The sequence below is a fragment of the Anabrus simplex genome, chromosome 1 (assembly GCF_040414725.1).
Source record: "Anabrus simplex isolate iqAnaSimp1 chromosome 1, ASM4041472v1, whole genome shotgun sequence".
Taxonomy (NCBI): domain Eukaryota; kingdom Metazoa; phylum Arthropoda; class Insecta; order Orthoptera; family Tettigoniidae; genus Anabrus; species Anabrus simplex.
The window spans coordinates 537,924,661-537,945,733 of NC_090265.1; the positions used below are offsets into that span (position 1 = coordinate 537,924,661).

The 21,073-nt window shown below is 37.2% G+C and overlaps 2 protein-coding genes and 1 long non-coding RNA gene across 4 annotated transcripts in view; 1 reads left to right on the forward strand and 2 right to left on the reverse strand.

The window, feature by feature from the left end:
• LOC136857097 (ERI1 exoribonuclease 2) overlaps window positions 1-6,984 on the forward strand; it is a 104,322-nt gene extending 97,338 nt beyond the window's left edge. The window contains exon 5 of the mRNA XM_067135491.1: window positions 6,426-6,984. Within this exon, the coding sequence (XP_066991592.1) occupies window positions 6,426-6,974 (549 nt within the window). The 3' untranslated portion in view covers window positions 6,975-6,984. The remainder of the gene's footprint in view (window positions 1-6,425) is intronic.
• On the reverse strand, window positions 292-6,429 carry LOC137496939 (uncharacterized). Its single transcript, XR_011017534.1, has 2 exons — window positions 4,228-6,429; window positions 292-3,945 (listed from the first exon to the last, which is right to left on the reverse strand). It is a non-coding gene; the product is annotated as an uncharacterized lncRNA (long non-coding RNA).
• A 118-nt stretch (window positions 6,985-7,102) lies between the features above and the next one.
• Window positions 7,103-18,607, reverse strand: LOC136857099 (uncharacterized protein C16orf52 homolog A). 2 transcript variants are annotated; one of them, XM_067135495.2, is made up of 3 exons: window positions 18,509-18,607; window positions 18,145-18,357; window positions 7,103-7,452 (listed from the first exon to the last, which is right to left on the reverse strand). In XM_067135495.2, exons 2-3 carry the CDS (start codon window positions 18,335-18,337, stop codon window positions 7,265-7,267), a joined length of 381 nt encoding a protein of 126 aa, XP_066991596.1. In that variant the 5' UTR covers window positions 18,338-18,357; window positions 18,509-18,607; the 3' UTR covers window positions 7,103-7,264. The 2 variants fall into 2 exon arrangements, with proteins under 2 accessions (XP_066991596.1, XP_066991594.1); XM_067135493.2 differs by having other exon boundaries at window positions 18,466-18,599.
• Window positions 18,608-21,073: the final 2,466 nt, after the last annotated feature.

The following is a 21,073-nucleotide window of genomic DNA, read 5'->3' on the forward strand; positions in this document are numbered from 1 at the left end:
CATGCTTGTGATGAATATTGTCAAGGACATATACACAGACACGTATTACTTTAGAGGTAAGCTTACTTTTAAATCATATAAATTATTTTCAGGAAATTTAAATCAAAGACAGATAATAAGGAAGAAGGATGAAAACACACACAAGGAAAGCACAGTAACAGGTTGGTGTGAGAAGAGGGAGCAACATATGAGTTAGGGATAAAACAGAATATACAAAAGTACTGTGAACACTACCTCTTCATACACTGTAATCTTTTCAGGAAGTTAGGATTATTTAAAAGTAATCACTAATAAGTATAAAAAAGTTTATTTCAATGACTGGACTACAAACACTTACACGTTCTAGCTTATGAGATCACCTATGATGTTCACATTCGTCTCTTAAGTGCTTGTTTACATCATTAGCCTTTATTACAAAATAGAAGTTCTGTAGTATGTTACTTGATGAAATTACATCAGAATTCTGATCACTAAAACTTTTGTTAATTAAGGTTTTGTATTTACTTAAAAGAACTGTATTGCTTTTCTTCTGTGGGCCTTATTAGTACAGTAAAATTCTGTACAGTATATAACTAAATTTCCTCCATCTCTGTAGTGGTAATCGCTCCCATTGCACATCGAGAGTACTTAAGTTTGTACATCAATAGTGCCAATAGTAAGAACTCCTTATTGCTGCATGAATAATGCTATGCTAGGATATTCTTGAACACTATTTTTTTAAGGGCACCTGTCTGTGAAAACCACAGTATAGTAATGGAAATCACTATTTTTTGCCATCATAATCCTAGGTGGACAAAAATTATCAACTGCAATGAATGAATATTGTAGATTCTTAGCTTATTAGTTATTCGTCAGAATTCATTGCTATTTTTTACGACAGTTTACTTGTGGAAAATTCTAAGTTCCCATGGAGGGAATTAGATATTTTTCACCAACAGAGCTTGTCAAAAACAGATCAGATGTAAGGCTTTTGCTCTGTTAACCAGCGTTTCGTTGTGGAGATTTATCTCCCGTATGCAGTTATCAGACTGTGCCTTTTATAATGGGCTTCTGATACGTTCACCTGCATACACCCCAGCGTCAGTGGGTAGGGTCTGACACATCCCACTCTGATGAGTCTAGTGTCAGACCTAAGACGAAACGCTGGTTAATAGGGCAAACGCCTGAAAAACCTTACATCTGATCTGACAGTTTACTTCTTGCCGTGTTTTTTACGGCTGCAAATTTGCTTCATCTGTCGAAAGGGTAAACTCGGAAACTACTTGTGTGTCATGAGTAATATTTTTCACTTACCATCCACATTATGTAGCTTCAAAGCAGACTGAAATAATGATATTTAATAGAATAGTTGTTTTGTAGGAAAATTTCAAACATTGCTGTTCAAATTTTCATAAGTTTTTGTCAAATATTTTACTGCCTTTATTTTCATAAATGTAGTCCATTTTTAAAACAAGTGCACAAAAAAACAGTGTACCAAATTTCATTGGTCACTTTCAATGCTTACAGGGATAAAAAAAATATTCTAAAAAATATAGTTTTACAGGGGAGCAAAGTAAAAATATGTTCAGTATCTCTGTAACCATTAATGAATTTGGCATAGAGTTTTAATGTGCTATTAACTTAAATATGAACTACAGTCATGATTGTAGCTTTTTATTTAATGAAAAATAAGACATAAAATATTCCAACAAATTCAGGAATATTTGAAACACAATTATTGAAATTTTCCTACCAAATATCACAATTGTAGTCTTACTTTGTACCTACAGGGTGTGGGTATAAGCTGTAAAATTATCATTCATGTCACATAAAGAGTTTCTGAGTTTCCCCTTCTGACAGCTTGAAGCGAATTTGCAGTCTTAAAAAACACTGCGAGGAATAAACTATGATTTTTAAAAACATGAAGCATAACCAGTAACTGATAAGCTTATAACAATCTACAATATTCATTCATTGCACGTGATAATTTTTGTACACCCAGAATAAGCATATCTGTCCAAATTATTACGGCATAATAGTGATTTTCACTACTTTGCTGTCGTCTTCACACACAGGTGCCCTTAATTTAATATTTATTCTTACGTTAACCATATAATTACCAGCAAATTTTAACATTTTAAAAAATTGAAATGAAAACCTGAAATAAGAAAAGGTTCAAATTAAGGCAGGAATGTCATCTAGCAGTGCAAAAGGACTATACTGTTTTACTTTCCATTCTCTTTCAACTTCATTGCATGCTTTGTTTCCCTGTTATGAATAGTGTGGAACTGTTGCTCATAGGGTCAGTTGTTCTCATTTCAATGGGTTTGGCAGACCAATAAAACTTCATCACTCATTTCTCTAGTATGCCTCTTCAGTTACGTCTAGGCTATGTATGGCAGCTGATGGTGGAGCTGTTCAGAATCAAACCAGCCTTTGGGCTGAATACTCAATATACATTGTTTCAGAAATGTTACATCAATACATTTTATTCACAGCTCTTATACAATACTCCAAATAAAAATTACACACAAGTAAGTTGGAGCATTTTTTTTTTTTTTTTTTTTTTTTTTTTTTTTTTTAATTTCACAAATCAATGAACAGATAAGGAGCAGCACTTAAATTGCAAGTATATTATTACAAAGATGAAGCTAGAAACCTTTTTCATGAATAGGAGTTCAAATTTGCATTGATGAGAACTTGTATATAACCTAATACAAAAGAAATATACAAGTGAATGAAGATGGAATGGTTGATTACATGTGGCATCTGGAGAGGCCTAGTGCAGGTCTTTGTATTTAATACTCATGGGCGACCTGCATGTCTGGATGAGTGATGATGGTAAAGAGGTAGGGAAAGGGTGAAACCCAATGCTGGTACATAGCCTAGTCCATTCCTGTCGAACAACACCAAGGGATCTGCTCAAAGCTGAAAGTCTCCATCCGACAGACGAACCACTTGCCCTCTCTCCATGTAAAAACCCCTGTGAGTGGGGGCGGTAGAATAACACCCTCGGTATCCCTTTCCTTTCGTGGGAGGTGACTAAAAGGGGCCCCAGGGGCTCTCAACTTGGGAGAGTGGATTGGCGACCATGGGGCCCTTAGCTGAGTCCTGGCATCGCTTCTACTTGTGCCAGGCTCCTCCCTTTCACCTATCCTATCTGACGTCCTTTGGCGAGCTCTTGTTCTTTTTCAACCACGACAGTATTAGAGCATTTGGGCCTTGAAAGTCCTTTTGCATGCCCTTCGTGGCCCTTGTCTTTCTTTGTCCAATACCTTTATTTCTTCAGAGTGTTGGATCCCTTCCTTTTTTTTTCTCTCTCTATCTGATTAATGTTAGGCTATATAGAGGATGGTTGGTTGGTTCTAATTTATCTTAAAACAATAATCAGCATCATCACCTTTCTACAGCAGAGAGGTTTGAAATTGAACCCAGGCTTTTATAGCATGCAATCTAGTGATTAGAAATTGTATACCACCACGTTTCCTACTCTGCCAAACAGCACTCTGAAAGTGAAATTTTTTTCCACCAACAGAACTCAAACATCTAACCAGTGTCAGACCTAAACAATCATGGTCACTAGGTGGGCACAAGAGGGAATGATTTTGAGCAATATCCTCATGGTGGGTAATCTGAGCTTGTACTGTTGTGCCTGAAATGCTTTTCTGTCATCTATTATGGATTCTAGTCTGGCTTCTTGGCTGAATGGTCAGCGTAGTGCTCTTTGGCTCAGAGGACCCCAGTTTTGATTCCTGGCTGGGTCGAAAATTTCAACCTTAAATGGCTAATTCCCTTGGCTTGGGGACTGGGTGTTTGTACTGCCCCAAACATCCCTGCATCTCACATACCACACACTACACTATCCTCCACCACCACAATACACAGTTTCCTACCCACGGCAGATGTCATCCACTCTCGTCGAAATGTCTGTCTGCTTTACAAGGGTTGCACCAGCTTAGAAATAGCCTGACCGGGCGAGTTGGCCGTGCGCGTAGAGGCGCGCGGCTGTGAGCTTGCATCCGGGAGATAGTAGGTTCGAATCCCACTATCGGCAGCCCTGAAGATGGTTTTCCGTGGTTTCCCATTTTCACACCAGGCAAATGCTGGGGCTGTACCTTAATTAAGGCCACGGCCGCTTCCTTCCAACTCCTAGGCCTTTCCTATCCCATCGTCGCCATAAGACCTATCTGTGTCGGTGCGACGTAAAGCCCCTAGCAAAAAAAAAAAAAAAAAAAAAAAAGAAATAGCCTGGGAAGATGCAGCATTGCGGGTGAAATCCACTGATTGTTTCAAGTTCATAATCATTGTTTGTCTCTTTTTGAATTCTAGTCAGTGGATTAATTTTGGAATTATTTTTAACTTTCAATATTGCGAGTTGGATTTGCTGATTATTTTGAATTTTGGTCAGTGGGTGAGTTTTGGACTTTTAAATTGTCATTCCATTTTGTCTCATTTCATATCATTAGAGGCCGATGACCTATATGTTAGGCCCCTTTAAACATCAAGCACCATCATAGCTGTCTTTGCGGATCAGTGGTAGTGTCGGCCTCCGGATCCCAAGATAGCGGGTTCAAACCCGGCAGCAATAGTCAGATTTTTTTAAGGGTGGAAGAAAAAGTCCATTCGACACTTCACGTTGTAGGATGTCTGCATGTAAAATATCTCTCGTGACACATTTGGTGTTTACCCAATAATATTCATTAAAATCTCGGCCATAGACGACCAAGATAGATCTGGTTTACTCTGTCTGCCATCTAGTAGGCCTAGAGTAAAACGGAACGTCGAAATTGACGAGCAGACAGAGCCAGACGGCGTCAAATTGAAATGTCTACACACAGTAGCTGAGGCCATACGATTATGATTATTATTATTATTATTATTATTATTATTATTATTATTAATCATCATCGTCAAAAATAGCCACATCAAATTACATAAATTATCTAGTATGGAAAGATCCCATGGCAGATTTATTTTGTCATAAGAGGGAGATGAGTATTATTTGTGTTAGTGTCTTACCTTCTTGTCAGTACAGCAACTGATATTTCATCCCAGAATTCAATAATCACCATCAACCAGATACAAATGTCCACTGTAAGTAATCGTCTCAATGCTGCAGTATTGATTGATGGAACTGTCCAGATTTGTTGTTGGTGTATATTTGGCATGCACAGACAAGAGATTTGAAATCATGCTTCAGCAAGTGAAACGACAGCATCTAATCAATAGAGCTACACTGGGATTGCTGTAATTCTTCCATTGCATTTTAGATAATTTATTTTTACGAATTTATGCGGTTACTTATCTCTCTTGGTCTGGTTAAAAGCCAATTGTAACAGCCAAAACCTTTGATATTTAGCCACATGAAACAATCCTCACCATCCTTTCTTATCTCTCTTTTTTTTTTTAAGTAATCTGTTTCTTGTTTCCAGAGCTGGAGGTTTTGGTATTAAATTCCAGAATGGTTAGTAAACACTCAAGGATAATTACATATGACTATGAGAAACAATATAACTGACATCTTACATGTGGGCGGATGAAGGGAGTGCGGATGTGGATGATATTTTTCATATCCGCGCAGGACTCCATTGAGCTCATTCTTAACTTAGCCTTTATCTCCCCATTCCGAGTACCATCCTGCCAATGTTCCCACCTGTTAAGGACAACCTTCGATCACCCTTTTTATTTTTAAAAGTCTAATGATAAATACACATCCATGTCATCATCATTTGCTCTCAAAAATCTACATTCCTATATACAGTGCTGGCAATTGCTATAAGTACAAATCTTTCACACAATGGAGCAAGTACAATAAGTTTGCTCCCAGTTAAGCTGCACATCCACCCCTCTCAGCTCTTATGTTGAATAAAAGATTCTTTCCTTCACCACATTTTAAGAACTCCATAAACACAGGGTAATAATATTTCATATTGTTTTGCTCAAAGTTGTTAATCCTCTTCATGGTGGATTGACACCAAGCCAAGAATGCCAATTGGATGAAATATTTTAAAATAATCAAGCCTTCACATTAAAATTTGGCCTCATCAGTCTTGTATAAATTATAAGATGATTTAATAAAAATGTCATGGCTACAGTAAATAATAGTAAATATTAAAGTTTGTTTGTATTATTACTGCTCGATATCTTCCCACATAACAGAGTGCAAAAAATTTCTTGTTTGGAATAACTCATTCAAGATATGAATATAAACAGTCAAAGCTTGCATTTATGTTCTGTATACTGTACAATCTTTGTATCTTATGTCTGTTCAACTATACGTTTTAACACATATAAGTGAAGTATAGCTCATATATTTTACCAGGAACTTCTAGTAATTTAGGAAATAAATATCAGCAGAACTGCATTCATATATTGAATGAGTACATGTCATAAGATTCTTGCTACTGAATAAAATAAGTCTAATAGCATTTCATATTATTTTACAGACTTCCTTAAAAAATCACTTTGTAGTTTCAAAAAACATATCCAAAAGAAAAACATTAAATACAAGTGATGATAAAGAGAACATCCCAGTAGAAGCCAAAGATGATGTTCTTTCTTCAAGGGAGGTCACCACACCACTGACATCACGGCAGAATTCTCTTCTAAAGTTTCAGTCTCCAGGTTCAAGTAATTTTTCAACTTTCCATAAAAAACAAAATGGTGAAAATAATACAGTTAATAAATCTAAGGTAAGCCCTAAAGAAAATTGTCCACTGAAATCACAAAGAACACTAGTTTTGAATTTAAAATTCAGTAATCTTCAAAACAATCATGCTGCAACAGGATACAAAACACCTGAGACAACACGGTCATTCTCATCAACGAGCTGTAAGCGAACACCTCCCTTGTGCAATTGCGGAAAGCGAGCAATACGTAGATTTGCTTCCCTTCCTGGACCAAACCAGGGACGAAGCTTCTACACTTGCTCAAAGAGGAAGTCTTTGGGAATGGTTCATACATCAGGTTGTGGTTTTTTCAGATGGGAACACTGATAAATGCAATACTCCAAAATGAGGACAATTTCGTTCTTACATGAAATGGAACTGAAAGGTTGTAAACTGCCTTCCACATAATGAACCTAGTAACTCAAAATTAAAACACATGTCAATAAAAGTAATACTGAATTTGCACAAATTTGTCCATTTTATTTGTTTATGAAGTCTAGAGTTATAAACTCTCTTAACATAGTACTTGTTTTAAGTGGCTGCAGAACTATCTCGGCCTACAATTCACCAGGACACGGGTGGTTTCTACATTCATGAACACAGGATCACACTATCTCCTAAAAATGTGGAAGACACACTTTTCCAGCAAACAGTTCTGAAATGACAGTGATCCAAAGTGCCAAAACAAACAATATATATGATACTCCCACTTGGTGGCTGTTAGGCAACTGATAGGGCTGGCCACCGATTTCATCAACATTAAATCCCATGGGGAAGATGACAGCAGCTAAGCAGAACAGCACCACTGTAAATATATAGAAAAACCATGCTGTTATAGTCAATACAGTCAAAGAACGTGCTGTTGTAAAAAAAAAAAAAAATCTCACACATGCATTTAATGCATTTTCATAATAAAATATTATTGCACAAGTGTGTTGGAACTTTTAATAGAAAACATTATGAAAAGTTTGTTACAAAATACAGATTGATAATCATGATGTCTGGGAAATTACCTGGCTCCCTTTATAGCACACCAAATTAGTAATATTATTTACACACTCTGTCAGGCATACAGTAAACCTCAGTATTTAAAAAAATAACTTGTGATACTGAAGTGGAAATATTGTGCATAGCCCTCTGATAAACAAAAATGCTGTCCAGTAAAAATACTGGATTGTCATAGTGACAAAGCTGACATGAAATGTGTCTGTTAACAAAATTTTATATTGCTCCAATGCTACTTCTCTTATACACAGAGAGAAAAGAAAAAAAGGAGTTTTAGAGTTAAAAGAGAAGTGTTTGCAAAAGGTATTGCATAACAAGAATGGTTTTTTTTTTTTTTTTTTTTTACAAAGGGATAAAATGTTAAATATTTGGGAAAACTTTCCAATTATCAGAAAAGTTTTCTTCAAAATTTGTACTAAGTAAACAAATTTTTGTGTAATATTAGGAAAATATACCTGATTAGACACTAAGAAAACACTGTCAACTGAAACATGATCTTAGATAATTAACTGAAGGCACAAATATTTCTTCATGAAGTTGAAAAATATCTTACAAATTTTTATATATGCACTCTGCAATACTTGATATTTTCTTTGTTCCTTTTTGTTTAAGGCTTAAAATATAGAATGCAACATGTCTGTAAAATACTTTATATCAATCAGTTGCTTGACTAAATAAAACATTTTTTAAAAATTTATTTGGTGGTTTATATATTATTGAATGCCTTGTTTTACACAACCACCCCCTGCTAAGAACTCTGCAACAATGCCCAGTCATAAACCCATCTAAATGTAAAGTATGACTTATTTTACTTACAAATAAAGGTTACGACAAGGTACTTACATAAAATAGCTTTTTAATAACTATAGGCCTACAGTAGGTGGTTATTTTACAACTTTTTAAATTATAACTTTTAATTCTGTAACTGAAGAGTGATTTTACATATTCATAAAGCTACAGCACACAACACAGTATTATTTTTATTAGAAAGGATTATACCGGGTGAGTTGATCGTGTGGTTAGGGGCGCACGGCTGTGAGCTTGCATCCGGGAGATAGTGGGTTTGAATCCCACTGTCGGCAGCCCTGAAGATGGTTTTCCGTGGTTTCACATTTTTCACACCACGCAAATGCTGGGCTGTACCTAAATTAAGGCCACGGCCGCTTCCTTCCAACTCCTAGGCTTTTCCTATCCCATCGTTGCCATAAGACCTATATGTGTTGGTGCAACGTAAAGCCACTAGCAAAAAAAATATAAAAAAGTGAGAGGGTTATTCCAAACTTCGCCGTTGTAGTGCAGAGCTTCTTTCATCAATAGGAATACAGTAGTTATTTCTGAAAGAATGTGGGTTTCTCAACCTGTTCCAATAACAACCATCCCTTGCTGCTACTCACAATAATCAACAAGGCCTTTGAAGTAATTAGCCAGTTCTGAAAACCCAGTAGTCAGTGAATATGCTATAACAAGAACAGCTTCCTTATCTAAACTCTAAATACTGAAGTTTTGAGCCTGTTTATAACTCTCGCCAGTCAATGTAGCTAAGTAGGCCTACGATGGACAGTTGAGGTGTAAATAGTAGTAAATTATTCGGTCCTAGGAACGAGACTATTTCTTAGTATTGTGATAGTCAGCATGTTTTGCTTACTATAATTGGAATGTGCATTCTTGTGCACGCGTGTGTGTGTTTTTCATATCATACATGTGTATTTTTATTCCTTTGGATTTGAAAACTAAATTTTGTAAATGATTACTGCGTCATTGCTGTTCAATGTAATAATGTACAACCTTGTACTACGAAATAAACTTGTTTCGTGATAAGGAAAGTTACAAGGGGCCCATTTTCAATTACTAAGGGGGAAACCCCGAGTTTCTTAGCATCGCTACTGTCAATGGATATGACATTTACAAAGTGTAGTGCACCTGTAGCACTATCACAGAATACCTCTATGACACAGAGAGTAACAGCTACTGAATTTTGTATCCGTGTAGGCCCTCTAAGTCAAATTACTCTGAGGCACAAACAGTCTGACTCCATTTCACCCTAGAAAGAAGAGAACTGTGGCATGAAAACAAAATTACACTGACTTGACTCCCATGATGGGTGGGTGAATCTGCGTGATTAATGTTTGGTAGACTTCCAGCAGGTTGAAAGAAAGCCCACAAACCTCCAAAGGAAACACATTCTATCAGGAGAAATGCATGAGAAACATCTTTTCATCCTTTGTGAGCATGTTCATTAAGATCGGATAATACAGTAGTGGGGAAAAAGATATTTTTCCCTGACAAAAGTCACCATAAAGTGCAGGGGCAGAGGTTCAATATGTGTTCTGAGCAAAGAATGAGTCAACAATTCAGCATATTACGAACAGACAATAAACACCCCTTGAAGATAATGTTCCCGGTGTGGGTGTTTCATGTGTGAAGGACCGCGACCCTTGTGCCAGTCGCCTCCACACTAACCTTCCCACTGCAGACCACCCAGCCATCAAGATCAAGCCTATCAATCCACAATGACTTAATGTAAACACCCATGTATGTCACTGCCAGCCTTCTGAGGAGATACTGTGAACACTACGGTATTACCCAGCTGGCTTGGTTTCGTGCAGTTCAACACATCACCCTAAACTGGGCCAATCTCTTTGCTACATAATTATCACATCCTTCCCAATCTGTAATGGGTACTGATCATTTAGTCTCTCTCGGACATTTTTATCCCATACGCCTTCCAACAAAGCTAAACAAACAAGTACTGCATGCCTCAGAACATAACCAACAAACCTCTTTCTCCTTTAAGTCAAATATTGCCTAATCATTCTCTTGACACCTACCGGTACTTGATTCAATACATCTTTCTTTGTGATCTGATCAATCCATCTCGCCTTAAACATATTTCTATAACACCCTATTTCAAAGGCCTCTAATTACTCATGTTCTGCAGCAGTTATTGTCCATGATTCATTCCCATATAGTGCCACATTCCAGAACAGTATTTTCAGAAACGACTGACAGTTTGACCTGTATATTTGCAGTGAATAGACATTTGTTTTTCATGAAGGCTTTCTTTGCTAATGTCAACCCCTATTTTATGTCCTGCTTGCTCCTTCCATCAGAGGTTATTATATTTCCTTATAACAACTCCTAAATACTCTCATAACCATATTAAGAGAACAGAAACCTTTATTCATAAACTTGCATATATGATTACCCCAATGAAGATCTTTCCTTATAATAATACCTATGTACTTAAGTGTATGAATATGTACTTATGTACTTAAGGTATAAGTACCAACGTAGTTGGGGAAGTGTGGGATCTGGTAAATGCAGCATGGGTGAAGTTTAAGGAAGTGGAGATTCTTATCAGTGGAATACTGTGTAGGAGGAATACTGACTTGAAGGTGATTGGGGATTTAAATGAGACTATAGAGTGGCTATGTGGGAAACTGGGAGTGAGATTTCAAGATCTTAATGGGTGGATAGAAGATAGAATCTGCGCTCAGGCCACCTTCACTTAAACCGCAGTCGTACATAAAAGTTAGGAAATTTGTTTAGACGGGTTATAGCAAGGAACATTCAGGGAAACGGGGTGGCCTAGGGAGCGGTGATAAGGGAACTGGAAGTCAGGTAGGGACGACATAAAAATGTTAGTGCTGAACTGTAGAAGTATTGTAAAGAAAGGAATAGAATTAAGTAATTTAATAGATATATACTTACCAGATATTGTAATAGGAGTTGAATCATGGCTGAGAAATTATATATAATAATGGACGCAGAAATTTTCTCAAGGAACTGGAGTGTGTATCTTAGAGATAGGATAGGAATGTTAGGAGGGGGAGTATTCATTCTGGTGAAAGAAGAATTTGTAAACTACGAAAAAGTTAAAGATGACAAACATGAAATTCTAGGTGTAAGGCTCATCTCTAAAGACAATTGGCAACTTAATGTCTTTGGAGTGTACAGACCAGGAAAGAGTAGCGCAGACGCTGATTCAGAATTATTTGATAAGATAATCAGCTATGTAGGAAACGATAAGGAAAGGAACGTGATAGTAGCGGGTGATCTCAAATTACCAAATGTCAATTGGGAAGGTAATGCGAACGACAGGAAGCATGACCAACAAATGGCAAATAAGTTAATATGGGAAGAGCATCTGATTCAGAAAGTGATGGAACCAACTAGACGGAAGAATATTCTGGATGTGGTGCTGGTAAAACCAGATGAGCTCTATAGAGAAACCGAAGTAATAGATGGTATTAGTGATCACAAAGCTGTTTTTGTGGTAGTCTATATATATAAAATAAGAGTTTTGTCTGTACATTGCTCAGAATTTGAAAAGAATGGTATTTCTATATCGGTCATGTCCACAGTAACAAAAAAATGTACTTTTTACCTTTCCGTAATTTCAGTCTGTCTGTCTGTCTGTCTGTATGTATGTACACGCATCACGAGGAAACGGCTGAAGAGAATTTAATGAAAATCGGTATGTAAAGTCGAGGGATGAGCCGCTACAATCTAGGCTATAAATTATTTTATTCACGCTGAGTGAAATGGTAGTTTAAGGGAAGGCCTTTAATTTAATTATCCAATATTTATATTATTAGCGGTCCTATCGATAAATACTATGGGCCGATTGCAGAAACGATGACTAGTTTTAAGCCTTAGACATCGTCTACCTAATCAACGTCTAAATCATTCACGATCTTCCATTGCATAAACAATGTTCAGTCGATGTTTAACTAGACATCCCTTAAACTTTCTATTTTGGTTTAAAAGTGGAGACAGGAGTATCTTTGATGTAACTCTTTGCTTGTCGCAACCAATGAAATTCGTCGGTGCGCGCGCCGAACGCCAGTCAGCTGTTTGTCTTCCTACACATTACTCGAATATGGCTGAGCATGACTTGCCCACAGATAAGAGTATCGCTTTCGGTGGAAATTAAATCTCATAATATTATCGACAATACAGTGACAAGCCACCGTATGGGGAAGTGTAGCTTTGCTTATAGCGTTGTTACAGTGAGTGTAATCTACTCATAAATTACGGTAGCTTCAACGAAGGGAAGATGAAGCAATAGTAATGTGTAACCAAAAATGTGTTGTACGGGCCGTATAGATGTAGCTTGCATTCTGGAGATCGTAGGTTCGAAACGCATCATTGGCAGCTGTGAAGATTGTTTTCCGTAGTTTCCCTATTTTTACACCAGGCAAATACTAGGGCTGTTATTATGGTCACGGCTTTTCTTCCCCAGTCCTCTTTAAACGATAATCACCACCACTTGTATTTTCCTATCTGATAGTTGCCGAAAACTTATATATAATCGTATAAGTCCCATACAATCTACTTTTTAGTTTTCACTACTATGTGTGTTTACTTGGCCGTAAATATAAGTGAATCCCTCCCAGTTGATGTATGTGACAGCCCTCAGACAATCGGGACACATAATTCTGATATGTCTGTAGTCGAAGTGACCTATAATTCCATGGAAATTACCCCATGTATATAATAAAATATATCGGTTGCCAAGAATTGTATTCAAGTTGACAGTTACCGGACTGTCACTTTGTCAGTCTCAAGAAACAAGTCTCTCGTAAAGTGAAACCTTATTTTATGATTATCTCTCCGTGCATGTAAAACGAATTGCTGCGATTTAGCAGCGGGCGACCCACAGAGAGGCCGTCAGACTAACCTTTCTTCCCGGAATCGCCTCAACATGATAATACAAATTACATATTTCATGGTACATAACCTCTGATTGTGCTTCACTCCTCTCATTTGAGGTTAAACAGTGCTCTCGGCAGTGTTTAAACATGACTGGTTGAACATCGGTTTTAGACAGTGTCTAAGTGATAAATAACGTCTCTGCAATGCGGCAGCCATACTTAGGCATTGTTTAGCCGTAGACATCGTCTAAATACCGTTTTTGCAATTGGCCCTATATAACTAAAGTTATATAGAATTCAATTTCCAGTCATTTATGTCTTATACATTTTTACCGTACCGGCTCTGATAACACAAATATTAATGAATTTGTATTTTTGTTGCTAAGTCCATATCAACGCCGAGCCACGAGAAAATGGGTTAACAGAATTTAATGAAAACCGCTATATAGTCGGGGATAAGAAACTACAGTCTAGGCTGTAAATAATTATATTTTCCCCAAGATGAAATGGTAGTTTAGGGGAAGGCGCCTAAAATTCAATTTTTAATACCGGTACCTATGTTATTGGTGCTATAGAAAAGTACGGTACTACATAACAAAAGTTATAGACAATACAATTTCCGATCATTTACGTTTCATTCAGTTTTACTGTACCGACTATGATAAGAGTGGTATTTCAGAAGGCCTACAATATCCAAAATGCTTAACACTGGTCAACAATTACTTTACATTGACCATTGTTTGTTGTGATGTTCTTCGTTTTTTATGGTGCCGCTCAACTCCGATAGATGGGATTACTACTGCGTACCGAGTATAACAGCCTGACTGAACATTGGCGGGAAATAGCAGGGGAGTTGGAAAACTTTCTTCTTTAGCATGACATTCCTCTGGTTCATATATTTTCTGATACTGCAGGTACGCAACACACTGGTTTATCATAGCATTCACCAGTATCCAGTAATCGGGAGATAGTGGGTTCGAGCCCCACTGTCGGCAGCCCTGAAAATGGTTTTCCGTGATTTCCCATTTTCACACCAGGCAAATGCCGGGACTGTTCCTTAATTAAGGCCACAGCTGCTTCCTTCCACTTCCTAGGCCTTTCCTAACCCATCGTTGCCATAAGACATATCTGTGTCGGTGCGACATAAAGCAAATAGCAAAAAAATAAAAATAAAATAGCATCATAGCATTCGAGCTATTCAATCCCTACTCTGAGGCACTGATTCGAATGAGTAATGTGCATATTTAACGGAATAATGACAGAGGAGTGTTCATGGCAGTCTGCGACCTGGTTGTTCCAGCTCTGGAACTTTGGACTGTTAGATCGGCACCGTAGTACTGTTCGTTGAAAGTGAGAATGTGTGCGGTTTTTCATTTGATCGAGTATTTTATATGATAACATTGCTTTCAATCGCTACATTCCTACTGACGTTTTTGTAATCACCTATGTTGAATTCAGTTAGGAAAACCACCAAGTCAGTCTTTCTGAGAATCCCGTAGCGAAGCACGGGTACATCAGCTAGTTAAAAATAAATTTGAAAGAAAGGAAGGTATTAAAATTAGGACTATTAGGCAGTACCATATGGCTGATAAAACAGGCATGAAGGAGTTTTTAAAAAGTATCTATGATCGGTGGAAAACTGTAAAATAAAAATGTAAACAGACTCTGGGATGGATTTAAAGCAATTGTTGAGGAATGTGAAAATAGGTTTGTACCTTTAAAGGTGGTAAGGAATGGTAAAGATCCACTATATTATAACAGAGAAGTAAAGAGACTAAGAAGGAGGTGCAGATTGGAAAGAAATACAGTTAGAAATGGCTGTGGAAGTAAGGAGAAATTGAAGGAACTTACTAGGAAATTGAACCTAGCACGGAAGTCAGCCAAGGATAACATGATGGTAAGAATAATTGGCGGTTATACAAATCTTGGTGAAAAATAGAAGTGTGTGTATACGTACATTAAGGCAGAAATAGGTTCCAAGAAGAAATTCATGGAATCATTAATGAACAAGGGGAGTGTGTATGCGAGGATCTTCAAAAGGCAGAAGTATTCAGTCAGCGGTATGTAAAGATTGTTGGTTACAAGGATAATGTCCAGATAGAGGAGATGACTAACACTAAAGAAATATTAAAATTTACCTATGACAACAATGACATTTACAGTAAGATACAAAAGTTGAAAACTAGAAAAGCAGCTGGAATTGATAAGATTTCGGAGGATATACTAAAGACGAGGGGTTGGGATATAGCACCCTATCTAAAGTCCTTATTTGATTATTATTTGCATGAAGGAGCTATACCAAATAGAAAGTTGCTATAGTAGCCCTTGTGTATAAAGAAACGGTGATAGACATAAACCTGAAAATTAGAAGCCAGTCAATTTGACATGCATTGCATGTAAGCTTTGGGAAAGCATTCTTTCTGAATATATTAGACATGTTTGTGAAATTAATAACTGGTTTGACAGAAGACAGTTCGGGTTTAGGAAAGGTTATTCCACTGAAGCTCAAACCTTAGGATTCCAGCAAGACATAGCAGATATCCTGGATTCAGGTCAAATGGACTGTATTGGAATTGACCTATCTTAAGGCATTTGATAGGGTAGATCATGGGAGACTACTGGCAAAAATGAGTGCAGTTGGACTTGACAAAAGAGTGACTGAATGGGTGGCTACGTTTCCAGAAAACAGAACTCGGAGAATTGGAGTTGACGAAGCTTTATCTGTCCCTGTAATAATTAAGAGGGGAATTCCTTAAGGCAGTATTATTGGACCTTTATGTTTTGTTATATATATCAATGATATGTGTAAAGAAGTGGAATCAGAGATAAGGCTTTTTTTTTTTTTTTTTTTTTTTTTTTTTTTTTTTTTTTTGCTAGGGGCTTTACGTCGCACCGACACAGATAGGCCTTATGGCGACGAGGGATAAGGCTTTTTGCAGATGATGTTATTCTGTACAGAGTAATAAATAAGTTACAAGATTGTGAGCAACTGCAAAATGACCTCGATAATGTTGTGAAATGGACAGTAGGCAATGGTATGATGATAAACGGGGTTAAAAGTCAGGTTGTGAGTTTCACAAATAGGAAAAGTCCTCTCAGTTTTAATTACTGCATTGATGGGGTGAAAGTTCCTTTTGGGGATCACTGTAAGTACCTAGGTGTTAATGTAAGGAAAGATCTTCATTGGGGTAATCACATAAATATGATTGTAAATAAAGGGTACAGATCTCTGTACATGGTTATGAGGGTACTTAGAGGTTGTAGTAGGATGTAAAGGAGAGGGCATATAAGTCTCTGGTAAGACCCCAATTAGAGCGTGGTTCCAATGTATGGGACCCTCACCAGGATTACTTGATTCAAGAACTGGAAAAAATTCAAAGAAAAGCAGCTCTATTTGTTCTGGGCGATTTCTGACAGAAAAAAAAAAAAAAAAAGTAGTGTTATGAAAATGTTGCAAAGTTTGGGCTGGGAGGGCTTGGGAGTAAGGAGAGGAGCTGCTCGACTAAGTGGTATGTTACATGTGATAAAATTCATTTTTGGGTCTGTATTGAATGTATTTGTATTAAATAACACTAATATGTTTTTATTGTTCTCCCACCTATTCAATACAATACAATCTTTAAAATTAGGACTTTGTCCTTATGAAAATTTTTTAACATAAAAATTAATACATTGCATGGTACATGCTTCGCCTATCAATAGTAGGCATCATCAGCCATATTTTTTACTTTAGGAATAGATCAGGTACGGTATCTGATTTGAAATGACTTATGAATACTGTTAAAAACCAACTATGTAAATGGATTAGAGATCGTTTAGTCCTAGTTTCAAGTAGTCCTTAAGAAATATTATGTCTTTTGAGATTTTACCGATCTTTATTCTAAGGTTCAAATACTTATTCATTTTAATGTTTGCCTGGTTGGCTTTGATATTACATGTGATACTTTCAATACTGACCCAAAAATGAATTTTATCTCTAATCCATGTATTAATTTATTAATATATTAATTTCATGTTAACAATTTTGATAAGGACAAAGTCCTAATTTTTAAGATTGTTTGTATTGAATAGGTGGGTGAACAATAAAACCATACTAGTGTTATTTAAGTGGTATGTTCCGAGCTGTCAGTGGAGAGATGACTTGGAATGACATCAGTAGACGAATAAGTTTGTGTGGTGTGTTTAAAAGTAGGAAAGGTCTCAGTATGATAATAAAGTTGGAATTCAAGAGGACACATCAGGGCAAATATTCGTTTATAGAAAGGGGAGTTAGGGAATGGAATAACTTACCAAAGGGGAGATGTTCAATTAATTTCCAATTTTTTTGCATTCATTTAATAAAAGGCTAGGGAAACAACAGATAGGGAATCTGCCACCTGGGCAACTGCCCTAAATGCAGATCAGTAGTGATTGATTGATCGATACTCATGAGGTACTTTCACCTCATTAACACAGTAATTAAAACTGTGAGGATTTCTCCTCTTGGTGAAACTTACTACCTCATTTTTAATCCCGTATACCATTTTACCATGGTCTTCTGTCCATCGCACAACACCGTTGAGGTCTTTCTGTAGTCTCTCAAAATCCTGTGTCTTATTTGGTAGAGTATGGCGGTTCTGTGAAGTTTGACAAAATGATTGGGAGCACTTTGATAATCCCAATCTAACCTGCATTACGGCTATTTTTAATTGTAGTAAAGAGGTATAGGAATGAATAAAATGCATTTGCAGATGTTGAGTACCGGTATTTTGAAAAGAAGAGAAATGTAAGTATACCCAGATGCAGTAGGCTAAATGGGACTGAAAAATACAAATGTTTTGAAAATATAAACTTACTTGCTGTGAATCCAACCCAGCGTGCATATGGAACGACATTTCGGTCCCAGTGAGAACATGCCAGGAGAATAATTGTGGTGGTTATACAGATACATCCAACGAAAATGCAAACTAACGCCAAAAGCCACTCAGGTTGCAAGTCGGGAGTAAAACAGACTTGTGGCCTGTTGTACAGTGTCATGCATGTCCACATGAGCCCTAGGCGCGTATCACCTAGAAGAAATACACATTAAGAAATGTTTTGGTAAACATCTGTCATTATCAGGTTATAATCTATTTATTTATTCTTTCATTCATTCGTTAGTTCGTTCCTTCGTTTACCTCCTACATCTGTTATAATCCAATCTGGCATCGCCAAACTCACAATAGCAAAAATATCAGCAGCCATAAATAATGTCCCGGATATTAGTGTCAGTTTATCCATTTTTCAAATGCGCTCAGTACTTGTACAAAATAATATTTCATCAATCTAAAAAAAAAAAAAAGCACATAGTCGAAGATCAACCTCGACTATCGAAATAACATCGACAGATGTATCGATTTATGAATTTTAAATCGACCAAGACCGACTCCAATAAACACCTCCTAGATAATAGATATTATGCATCTATGAAAGCAATATCTGACATTAAGCACCTGAGAAACTTGTCTTTAGAAACGGCCATAAAACTCTTTCATCTAAAAATCAGCCCTATAGCAACATATAGCTTGGAAAACATTTGGGAACGTTTGAGTATGAAACAGTTAGATAAAATCGAGAAGTTGAAGGCAATCTACTTGAAACGGGCTCTGTGCCTCTCCAAATATTCTCCTTCCCGGCTCATGTATGAGCTATCCAGAGAGGGATTTTATGTGGAAGAGCTAATGTTACAGTTGTTACTTCCAGCAACAACACCCTATATACATCTGCTTCGAGACCTACGATCGAAGAAGGCTGACATCTGGGAAGATTTCTACTCTATCGATGCCATGCTAAATCGCGAGTGGGTTCAAGGTGGATATGAACTGCGACACCTGCTGACAAGGTTCTCCGTTCATGGGTTCCATTATAAACTGTGTAATATAAAGCGTTATCATGAACCAGGTTTGAACTGTGTATGTTTAAGATGTGGTGCACACTGTACTAGGTACCATGTTTTAAATTGTAAACAGCGAACAGAATCACTGGTGAAATTTTGCAACGAAGACTAATGTTTTATATAGTAACTCGCTTTCGCTCGTTGGGGGCTGCGCCCCCAAACCCCCATTTCCTCTATATTACAAGTGGCCTTATGGGAAATTTCTGTGAGGAATGGGTACTTCGTTACGGAAAACGGATTGTGCCACCAGACGGCCCATTTATTTGCGTATATTTTTGGTCCTATAATATTTTCTCGTACCGTATATTCACGATTTATAGCAAAGATAGCGTTAAACGTTTGGACGTGGTGCAAATTACGTACGATTCTCACAAGATATGAAATATTTTTCTAACGTAAAGGGGAGTTATAGTCTTGAATCTTGGTAGGTTTATCGTGGTTGAAACGCTCTATATTTACGTTCTTTGATGTTCTGTCGTATCTGCATCGAGTTAGGGGAAGATTGGTGTAGAACCTTGGATTAGGAGTACAGTGTTTACGTATTACTTCCGTTTTCCATTTTTACAGGGTGGTAGAATCATGCATTTTGCTCACATATGATCCACGAACGTTCCAACGAGCCTGCCATATTTCATGATTCTGTCGGTCTTATAAGTGTGTAAAACAGTAACATTCATAAGGGAAAATGTAAAAAAAATGGACGTCAAATCTGAAAAAGCAGCTCTATCCAAGTCATAAGGGATCAAGATACGACTAAAATTCCCGGGACCGAAGTTGTAGATCTCTTCATGATGGGATCCGAACGCCTGGTCGATTTGGCGGTAAGACTTACAGTTTAGCCACCAAAATCCTCGAAACGTTAGTTATCGCCATCATGAAAACTGCTTCCAGATTTCGGTAATTTCTGGAGATAAAAACGTTAAACAATGCAACTCCTTCGAATTTCTCCCTCGGTTGCAGGCCAAAGTTGTAACTGCGACAAATATTAATTTTCTTGCGCACGGCAACACATCGTCCACAATTTAGTTTAAAAGAAGGGAAATAAAAATAACAAAAAATCAACATTTAGCCAGGCAATGTGCATGCTAAATAGTACATGCTTTCATTTGGAAATTTATTGCGGGCAAACGGTGCGTCGTATCGTGGTACGGATTGCGGCGTTAGACGACCCGTTTAGTCGTCTACATTACTGTATTAGGCGCCTTCTCGTATCCCGCATATTATACCATAGAAAGAGGTGAACGTTTCGACCCATGTCAAATTTCGTCCACTTTTCAAAAAATGAAAAATAATTTTGCCAACTTAGCAGACAGCTTCAGTCTTGAAACTTTGCAGGCAGGTTGACGATGAAAGGGGCTATATTTTGGTAATTGGAGGTTTTGCAGTATCTCAACGGGCTTCGCCATAAATTGCTTAAGAATCATAAATTAGGCTGAAATTTCAATAGTGTTTCCACATATACCCTCCGTTTTCCCATACTTTCAAGGCAGCTAGAATAACGAAAGTCAGCCTACATATGATCAATGACGTTGCTAAGAAGCGTGCTGAATTTCGTTCATCTATCTATCTTATGAGTGTGTGCATCAGTAAAATCATTTATGGAAATTTAACAAAAATGACCAAAATCGGGGAAATGAAGCTCAGTCTAAGGTAGAAGGAGTCGAGATACGACAAAAAGTCATAGGACCCAAGTTGTAGATCTCTTCATTTTAGGGGACGAAAGTGCAGTCCGTTTACTGATAACCATTACCGTTTAGCCACGAGAGCTCGAAACGAAAGCCTGCACCGTCATTTAATTTGGCTTAATATTTCGAATTTTTTCGTGGATAAAATATTAAATATTTCAACTT